This window comes from Malus sylvestris, chromosome 8, assembly GCF_916048215.2.
Source record: "Malus sylvestris chromosome 8, drMalSylv7.2, whole genome shotgun sequence".
NCBI classification, from domain to species: domain Eukaryota; kingdom Viridiplantae; phylum Streptophyta; class Magnoliopsida; order Rosales; family Rosaceae; genus Malus; species Malus sylvestris.
In genome coordinates, this window is record NC_062267.1 from 531,624 (window position 1) to 541,443 (window position 9,820).

Genomic DNA, 9,820 nt, shown 5'->3' on the forward strand with positions numbered 1-9,820 from the left:
TTGTTCAATGCTTACGCTGATATGCTAAGCGCTAGCGTTTTTCATTTTGCTTGAAATCTTCACGGGTGCATTTGGTGTGAAGCCAAGTCTAGCTTTGTTGTTGTCAACTCTGTAACCATGCTCCTTCAACTTCTTTTGAGTCTCGGTGAGGTTACGTTCTCTATTGTTGACGGTGTTTGCAACCTTCTTTCCAAGATTTGAAGAGGAAGCAAAGTCGTACCCAGCCTTTAACATGAGCTTGTAGGTGTTTGGGTCGAAACCTTATTCGGTCCTCTTGGTTGGAAGGGAGCTTGGTTCTGCTTTCACGTCGTGATGCACCTCTAGACGGTTGATGAGTGCGGTGATTTGCAAGTTTTTCTCCTTCGCGGTCTTTGTGAGCCTTTCAATTGCTTCACTCATTTGAGCCAGCTGTTGTTCAATAGAGGTAGAGCCGATGGTTGCGAGAACGGCATGTCCCTCATTTGACGCCATTGATTTTGGAGGTGTGCTTTGGATTTCTTAAACAGAGAAAAAGTGAGAGGTAGAGATGATCCCACGGGGCGTGCCAAATTTGTGAACACATAAAATTCCTGAAGCAAGAACATGTGTACAAAATAATATTTTGGTGTTAATGATTTTAGGGTTACAATCTCTTTGTAATTTGGTCATCTGATTCGATCTCCATAAGGTGTAGATTTGTGGATTGTGTTGTTGATCCAAGGGCCTTTGAGGTTTGATCTTGGATGAACGGTTGGAAGTTTCTTCAAGGGCCTTCGGGGCTTGATCTTGAAGGTTGATAAATGAACGGATCTTCAAGGCCTTTGGGCTTGATCTTGATAAACGTATGAACAGATCTTCAAGAGCTTTCGGGGCTTGATCTTGATGATCAGTTGTGTGGATTTCTTCAAGGATTTGATGAAGAACAAAGAGAGCTTTCTTGATCCTCTAGGATTCTTGGGAATTTGAGAGGTTGGAGGCTTGAAAGCTTTAGAGTTTCATAACTTCAAGAATTTGGGAAATTCTCTTCTAATTTGGGAGTAGAGAAATGTATATGTGAATTGGTGTTTTGATCGCTTGATAGAGAAACCTATTTATAGGCTTTGAGAATGAATCACCACCATCATTTTTTTTGTGAAGTAAGTGGATGATGTAGGTGAAATGAGTGTAGGTTGTAGGTGAAGTAAGTTGATGATGTAGGTGAAATAAGTGGATGTTGTAATTTTAATGCATTGGTACATTTATTTCACCAAAATTTCGATGTCTACAAAATTTAAAAGAGTTAACTACTCTCTCCATGCCAATTGGTATTCGGGTAGAATCTCAAATTACTTTAATGAATCAGACTTGAGTAGTCCATGTATAAAGCCCAACATATACACATGCTTTACGTCATCCAGTTAAACTCGTGCACCTGGATTGAATTTTCCTCTTCGTATATCAGAGTAATTTAGAAACATTCATTTGTTAAATAAAAAATGTAACAAGAAATCATCACAAATTTAGCAAACTCTTTACCAAAACAGTCTCCAAACTCAACAAAACCTAACAAGAAGGTTTCTGGTTGAAGAACATCAACAACTAATTTATTCAAGTCTGCAATTAAGTGAGCTAACTGCAGGGCTGATCAACTTTAAGTAGGCTTTTGCATCTCAACCACCTTCTGCCACGACTCCCGGCTCGATATCTCAGACCACCACCTTCCCACATTCTCTCTCGAAGTAATCAGCTCTCCCCTGTCCGTGGCATTCACCAGGTACTGCGTGTTGGGCAAGTGCGACAGATCAGCCAGCGAGAATTCATCCCCCGCCAAGAACCGGCTCCCCCCCAGCCTCTTTTCGTACACATCCAGCACCTTGGCAAGCTTCTCTTCGTTCTGCCTTATCACTCCCTCGTCTTGCTTCAGCTTCATTCTCGGCGCGAATGCTAGCTGAAACACCAGCGTTGAGCTCGGAGGGCTGAAGCTCTGCCCTTCGGCCTCCAGCCACTGATCTATTGAGGCTTTTGCCAATGGATTCATTCCGTACAAACCCTTGTTTCCCTTATCTGCATACTTGTTACATATGTACCGGCATATGGCTCTGGATTCTGAGTGAAAAAATCATAAATAAATAAACCAATTAAATTATCCATAATTAGGAATTCGCTGCCGAATTAATGAAATAAAAACAATGACATTAGGATATATACCGAAGAGGGAGATGTCTTCGTCTTCAAAAGCTGGTACTTGTCCGAATGGCTTAAAAGAACACCATATCATGAATGTGAGTCTGTGAGTGAGAGAATGTATACATATATATACACACACGCTATATTATATAGGAAACGATACCTGAATCTTGAGGTAGTCGGGCTTCTTGTGCTCGCCTTTGGCCATGTTGACGGAAATGAGCTGATAGTCCACCCCTTTCTCATGGAGACAGGCCAACACTCTTGACACCGCCGTCGATAACGGTGGTCCGTACACCTTCACCGGAGTCGCCATTCGATTTGGACTTGGATTTTGAGATTGGATGGGTTTCCAATTGTCTTCTTGTACTGTTTTACACCATACAAAAGGAGGACGAGATGCTCTGCCACTTTATCCCTTACTTAAAAATGGTGGGTTCGTTGGTCCCACCACCTCACCAAACTGTAAAAGATGCCACTAAAACTTACAAGAGAAATGTTACTCTTCATTTACTCTCTGTCGTCTAACAGTTTAATAGAAATGCTACTCTTCATTTACTCTCTGTCGTCTAACAGTTTAACGTAAATTATCATGTCAACGTTATAAATTACTGTGCCGAAAATATAACATGACAGAGTCCACGGAGAGTCCCACTTTTTAGAGAGTTTTCATAGCATTTCTCAACTTATAAACACAAAGCTCACTGGTTTTTTTTAAATATTTTAAAGGCCCAAATTTGTTTTGAGCTTAAAGAACGTAGGTAAATGAGAATAGATGAATCGGGTTAATATAACTGGTCTCGGCCCAGTAACCCAAATCACCCCTAGCATTAACAAGAGTTTTGCTCTCCTAAGCATCAAAAGACAATAAAGAACGGTTGAAATTAAACTAAATAACGCTCGCTCATGAAAAATGATGAGCTGGAGAGAATCATGCACATTAACAATTTGGACGAGAAACGAAGCCTTGGGAAACTGATCTTTCATATATCTTTCAAATCAGACATTGAATACATGCAAGACAATGGAAGAAGAATTGAGCTACCAAATCCGAAATTAGAATCGACAAGTCGATCTTTAACATCAGATATCTCATGATTTAGAAACCTCTTCACTATTCTATTTCTCACCTAATATTTTCCTCGTGAAACATAATAAGCCCGTCGCTAAACTGATTGGAAAACGTACACAATCAAAGATATTAAGGTTTCACTGATTGTGCAAAGTTAATATAAAAGCAGCATCACCTGCAGGAAGATTCTTCCTGAAATCAGACGGAACAAGGACTTTGCCAAGTTGATATGTCAGTGATAAGATCCCGTAGTTGATCTATTAGAAATTTGATATACAAATTCTTGTTCGCAAGCTCCTACAAAACAAAACAACGTCGATTGAAACTTTCACAGAAACATTGGAGCAACAGCTAAAGCGCTTGTCAAAGACTAAAATTCCATATAATTAAAGACATGAACTCTCCAAACAAGGTTCAACCCCTCCAGAAATGGTATATGAGAAATCATCAACCTTACCTTTCTCAAATTGGTGGCTCGCTCATCTAACTTCTCAATTTCAGCTTCATCTGCCGGTGATTCTGAACCGACTGCAGTTGAACTAGTTTTGTATGTTGCCTATTTTAAAATGAACATATGTATGTTAGCTAACTAATATGGTTCACAAACTATGATATCTCAATCCAAAATAAAACCACTCAGATTAGATGCATACACACATATAAACTCAAGACAAAGAACCATTCACAATGACAATATACCTAAAGTGTTGACTCTTATAACATTCCAAGTTTTTCATTGAAGCATTTGCTGCATTTCACGAAGTTTGAGATTTCGAGTAAACGGAGCAAACATTTCGTTCAATTCAGCGGTTAAAGCTTGTCACTTTCCTACGCAAAATCAACGGAAATCTCTACTCATCCAGTTCAACAGTGGTTCAGTCAATCAAGTAATTTCAATTCTTTCCTGATTTATAAATAAAAAAACACTGCACTGGATCCTCCACCACACAAATAACCACTTGAAGAAATCATACTTTACATGATCATTGGCATTGGTTAAATATGAATGCATAAATGTGATTATGTAGGCAATTTCACTATTTAAATTGACGACTATGGATGGAAAATTGACCAAATTAAAGAAAAGGGTGTCAGAAATCACCTTCTGAGATTTGGGAATTGCGGCGAGAACGGCACGAAGCAAGCCCACAGATTTCTTATACCGAAATCGAGCCTCCTCAAGAGCTCCACCGGTGCCAGGACCACCAGCGCCAACCAAGTCTCCATGGTAATGGGAAGAAGTGTTTTCAGAAGAAGACGAATCGCCGTTATTGACGCCATTAGAGTGGGAGGAAGGGCCATTTGCAGCGTTAGAGGAGGCGGTGCCGGTGGAGGACCACAAGGTGGGGTTGCAGAGCTCGTCGTTCATGGAGGAGAGGATCTGGAAAGCTGCCTCGATGGTTTCTCCTAGATGCTTCTGGCCTTCCATTGCTAGCTCTTGCGTCGTCTGAGGGCTTGCTGTTAATTCATTGGCATCCTTCTCTTCCATTCTATTGGAAGCTGCGCGACGGAGAGTGAGAATGGATTATGGAGAAAGTGTTTTGACAATGGAGATAAAACAGCAGTTTCTTAGGCGTTGTAGATCTTATGTTATTGGGCCCTTGTATTCGTTTCGAACAATAATTGACTATTCAAATGATAGAATTAAAATTGTTCGTCGTCAATATATAGAATTTCATATTTATAATTAGAATTGTTCATATTATAAATCATCTTATAAAAATCATATTTGAAATAAATCAGTTAAAACTAAAGTTGTTTAGTCGTTGAACTATATAAAAACAAATGAATGGAATTGGTAAAAACATTACAAGTTGTCTATGTATTTGCTATAATAGATTGACTAAACGACTTTAGTTTTAATTTATTTTTTGCAGATATGATCTTTACAATGTGATTGATAATATGAACCGTTTTGATTATAAGTACCACTGTTCTAAAAATCCCCGCCTAGAGCCGCCTAGGCGCTAGGCCCCAGCCCACCGCCTCGATTAATGCCTAGGCCCCAGTCCACCGCCTAGACCACCTAGGCACCTGCCTAGCCCGCCTAGACCCGCCTAGATTGCAACTCACTTAGACAGAAAATACATAACTTTCATTTTGCATTTTTTTTTCTTCAATAAATTGTAAGAGACTTGTTGCATACTTGAATAAACAAACATTATATCCTTATTTCACATGTTTTCATTATGTTCCAATACTTCATGATATATATGCATTCTATTTTGTAGTTTATGATAAAATTATATATATTTCAAGTAGAAGCAGACACTTATTTACCTGAAATATGATAAATTTACTTAAATCCGCCTAGTCCGCTTAGGCGCTAGGCCCCAGCCCGCCGCCCGACTAGCGCCTAGCGACTTTTAGAACCTTGATAAGTACAAAGCTCTGTGATTCAAATACTAAAAGTTTTGAGTAGGAGTTCCTACTTATATTTAAGTAGCCAAGTAATGTTCTTTTTTTTTCTTTCAAATGTTGTTCAAGGATGAGACCCGAACTTAACATATAATTTCGGTCAACTCAACCTAAATCTTAAAAAACATTCAGCTGTAAATTAGCGCATTCTATCATATTATTCAGCGCATGAACTCGGCTGAAGCAATGGTTTCTAAATTTTAGCTCGATTGGAGCTTTGGTTTCTGAACTTTAGCTCAATTGGAGCCTTGAATCTTGAACTTTAGCTCGATTGGAGCTTTTGGCGTATTCCATTAGAACTTCCATCCAAAGAGTTTAAGGGGACAAAAAGTGAATGAAAGTTTAACGGAGTTACCCAAAAGGATTATTATTACAAATTATAACAAGTTAAGAAACCACCACTCACAAATTTTTAATTTAGAGACTAAAGCTCCAATTAGACCAAAGTTCGAGACCATAGCTCCGAATTTTTTTAATAAGAATAGAAACAAAATAGTTTAGTACAAAACTTAACATCTGGATTGAGTAGGAACTACCATGATTGAAACATCATGCATAACCTACATGTGTCTGAAACTACAAGCATCTTCTGTTATTTCTCATCAATCATTCGTTCCGAAGAACCCTCATCCGTCATTCCGGTACTGCAGGTCTTAGTTTGAAAGTGGCAACAGCGTACTTGGAAGTTTATTAACTTGCTGGCTTCGGGGCACTGGTTGTCCAATTTGAAGGACGTCTGTCAGAGGTTAAACTTGGCATGGCTCGGACGTTGATGTCAATAGGCAGTAACCGGTACTCAATATCGAGCTCTCTGAATACTTTGATCATCTCTTCGACCAAAAGGCTTCTCCTCCTCCATCTCTCCTCTATGTCCTGATAGTTCATCTTGTGTGTCGGCCATACCGATATCATCAGTCTGTTCAAATCCAGCACATCCCTTGTGACCAGCAACGGATCATCATGCCAGTGATCCTTCCTGCTTTTCATATACCTGCATAACATGTTAAGTAGCCAGAGCCCAGATTAAGACTGATTCAATTTGGATAAACATGATCCAACAATAAAACGCGTATTTTATGCAGCGATTATCATATGATGGGTGTACTTCCTTCCTAGAAAAGGCCGAAGGGCCTTTACACGTTACACTAAACATTCCATAACATGAATGGATGTGTTGTTTCGAAAATATTAGAGAAAAAAAACAGGAAAAGTAAAATATTCGTTCGAATGCATACTTCTTTAGTCTTTCTTTCATAGTGGCCACCTTCTCCATAGGAGTTGCGATATGAACACAGAAATCAATAAATTCAACCGTGTCAGGACTACGATGATAATTAGCAATTCCCTTGGTCGCAAGAACACTGTTAGGGTATATGATCTTCTGGTTATCATACTTCAGAAAGACTGTAGTTAATATATTCATCTCTTCAACTACCATCTGAAACGCAGAGAACACCAAGCAATTAGGGAAATCTGTATAAACATAAATCCTAAGGTAATACACACAACACAGTAAGCATAACTTCCGACTCAAATTTTCACCTGGACTCCATCCACTTCACAGCGATCACCCACATCAAACGGATGCCTTACAAATAGAAAGATGATTGCTTCAAAAACCATCTTACATGTGTTCCCAAAGATGAATGCAAGCAAAAGAAGCTGGGAGCTTATTAAGAGAAGGTAGTGGCTGACATGAACCCCAAGAATAATTAGCCAGATTATCACAATGACAATAGATACAAGGACATTTATAATTTTATGGAGTTCGTCCACAGCTGTTTTTGTATCAGTCAAAGACAATGCTAGTGCTCTTCTTTCTTTAAATGCATTGACCTACAAGAAATGAGAAAAACACATCCATCCTTCAATTAATGGTTCATCGACGGCAGAAAGCATATCTTACCTCTTGCTTCTCCAAGATTTGGACATGCATAGACTTTACTAGCTGATTAACAGCAAAAACAAACAAGAACCAAAGGTAAAAGTGTTAAAAAGGCATTATTACCACCCAATTTTTAAGAGCGGTCTTCCCGATTTTGTCATGTTCACTTGCTGCACCAAAGAGATGAAGCGTCTTCAAAGCTTCATCTTTATTCATAAACCGCATCAAATCCTCCAGGCAAATGTGTCTGTCACAACAAAATGCATTAGCACAACACGTTCTAGGTAAGTCCAAAAAAGTACTTCCCTACATGTTTTTAACGGAAGGATAGAGCTTAACATCTGAGCATGTAATCAAACACTTACACAGAGATAACACTAAAATACAGAATAAAGCACTCATCAAACCATTCAGTAATTAAACATAGTGTAACTTACATGTAGAGGAAGATCAAACAATATCAATATCGAATGATGAAAAGAATTGAATAAACTTACGGGAACCCTGGCTTGGCTACTCTCATGAATATCTTCCTGGCTGCCTCTTTTGCTTGACATTCAGTTGTAATCTTCAAAGAAGACTCATCTCCCACATTGGAGTTCAGTATTTGTTCATCTAGAGTGGTTAAGGACCCGTGCCGTATGATGTTTACCATCCTCCTCATACTCCAGGCCGACACATTCTTCTGATTTAGCTTTTGCAAGTGATCAACCGGGATCTCCTCATCTTGGCTCTCAGACATTGGCCTAGAAACCGCGGGACTCTTCCCTACTCTGGGGCTATTATGGCTTCCACTCCCTACAACTCTCCCACTCCTTGTCCTCGGAAAAAGAGTTGCCCTGAGATCACGAGGCATAGCAACCCCGGCCTTCTGAAACTCCCTAATCTCAGCTGCCGCGGCCTTTTCCTCTTCCCGTGTGTGTTGCCTTTCAAACATAGGGGGACCAGATAGCGTCTCAAACACATACTGAGTGAACAAAGCCTCCTGGATCCGGTCGAAAAAGGCGTTGACATGGAAATACAAGGCAAGAACCTTAACAAGTATTGTCTTCAGCAGCCAAATCAATGTCATAAAAAGAAAACATACCAAAATCTTGGTCACATAAGGCAAAATCCTATGCTTGGTCTTCTCCTCCACCTTCTTATCAAAAATCAAGCGCCATACCAACAAAACCAATCCTAACCACAGACAATTCTGAACAGATCTCCTTAAACCGTATACGAAATACAAAACCCGTTTTCGCAACAAGAAATTTCGCTCTACAAGGAACACAATCACCCGAATTCCCCAACCCGAAACCAAACGACCACAAATCAACGCCAGAACCAGAATTTCCCACTTCCACAGCGGAAGATTCCACAAAGTTTTCTTCTTTATTACGGGAATCCATAGATTGCAAACTAAAGCAGCTATAACGATAACAAGACTCACCCACTGAACCAATGTGAGGGCATCGAACTTGATCTTCTTATACTCATCTGGAATGTCTTCGAGGTCGTCGTCATCGAAAGCCGAAGCGTCGTCATCTCTCCGCGGAGTTCGTCCGGAGCCCACAGCTCTGTCCGATTTGAGACACGCTTCCTCAGGTGGTGGGTCGAACAGCCTGGACTTGGTCTTGCTCACCGGCGGTTTCCAGGAGCTTCGGGGGGAGGCATTGGGGCTGCATCGGACAATCTCGGGAGCTCCGGCCGGGCTGGAGGAAGCTCCCGGCAGATCTCTGCTTCTCCGTCGGACTGATTCAGTAGGGTTCTCTGGGGAGCCGTGAATTATTGGCGACCTTGGAGCTGCTTCTCCGTCGACATTTGGTGCAGTCTCTGTTTCTTTGCTGGAAGAAGCATCACCGCCGTCGATCTTGGGTAGAACTTGTCCTTCCCTCGCTGCCATTTGATAATCCTCTTCTTCTTCTTCTTGATACGATTGCTCCTACTACTGCTGCTGCTCTGGTAGAGGTAGTTGTAGCTCAAGATTTTCTTATCACCTTCCAATTAAGGAACAGCAGTGCAATAAAAGTTTGGAATGTTTGCCGCTAATCACCGGACACGTGTCCAATAGTTAAAATTAAAATTGAAATTGAAATTAAATTATAATTATAATTGGACACCTGTTCGCTTGTATTTGGGTTTGGCTGCACCTTCTAAGACCACAAAAGACAAAACTAGGGTTACTTTATACTTTCCCCACTATTTTCTGAGTCCTTTCTTTGAGAAAAATCGACGACAGGCTGGCAATGTGATACCGCCATCACAGCATTTTCCCACGGTTTCCGAATCTTTTCTTTCTTTCGACGAAAAGGACTGTT

General features: G+C 40.3%; 3 protein-coding genes across 4 annotated transcripts; all 3 read right to left on the reverse strand.

Moving 5' to 3' along the window:
* Nucleotides 1-1,416: 1,416 nt before the first annotated feature.
* On the reverse strand, nucleotides 1,417-2,971 carry LOC126632459 (glutathione S-transferase-like). Its single transcript, XM_050302887.1, has 3 exons — nucleotides 2,309-2,971; nucleotides 2,167-2,215; nucleotides 1,417-2,064 (listed from the first exon to the last, which is right to left on the reverse strand). The coding sequence occupies exons 1-3, from the start codon at nucleotides 2,459-2,461 to the stop codon at nucleotides 1,610-1,612; spliced, it is 657 nt and encodes a 218-aa protein (XP_050158844.1). The 5' UTR covers nucleotides 2,462-2,971; the 3' UTR covers nucleotides 1,417-1,609.
* Nucleotides 2,972-3,112: 141 nt separating this feature from the next.
* LOC126632460 (mediator of RNA polymerase II transcription subunit 30-like) lies at nucleotides 3,113-4,806 on the reverse strand. Its single transcript, XM_050302888.1, has 3 exons — nucleotides 4,320-4,806; nucleotides 3,675-3,773; nucleotides 3,113-3,514 (listed from the first exon to the last, which is right to left on the reverse strand). Exons 1-3 carry the CDS (start codon nucleotides 4,704-4,706, stop codon nucleotides 3,416-3,418), a joined length of 585 nt encoding a protein of 194 aa, XP_050158845.1. The 5' UTR covers nucleotides 4,707-4,806; the 3' UTR covers nucleotides 3,113-3,415.
* Nucleotides 4,807-6,071: 1,265 nt separating this feature from the next.
* Nucleotides 6,072-9,502, reverse strand: LOC126632449 (mechanosensitive ion channel protein 8-like). 2 transcript variants are annotated; one of them, XM_050302873.1, is made up of 6 exons: nucleotides 8,608-9,502; nucleotides 8,018-8,505; nucleotides 7,644-7,767; nucleotides 7,178-7,471; nucleotides 6,871-7,073; nucleotides 6,072-6,626 (listed from the first exon to the last, which is right to left on the reverse strand). In XM_050302873.1, exons 1-6 carry the CDS (start codon nucleotides 9,403-9,405, stop codon nucleotides 6,326-6,328), a joined length of 2,208 nt encoding a protein of 735 aa, XP_050158830.1. In that variant the 5' UTR covers nucleotides 9,406-9,502; the 3' UTR covers nucleotides 6,072-6,325. The 2 variants fall into 2 exon arrangements, with proteins under 2 accessions (XP_050158830.1, XP_050158829.1); XM_050302872.1 differs by having other exon boundaries at nucleotides 8,018-9,502.
* Between the last annotated feature and the right edge of the window lie 318 nt (nucleotides 9,503-9,820).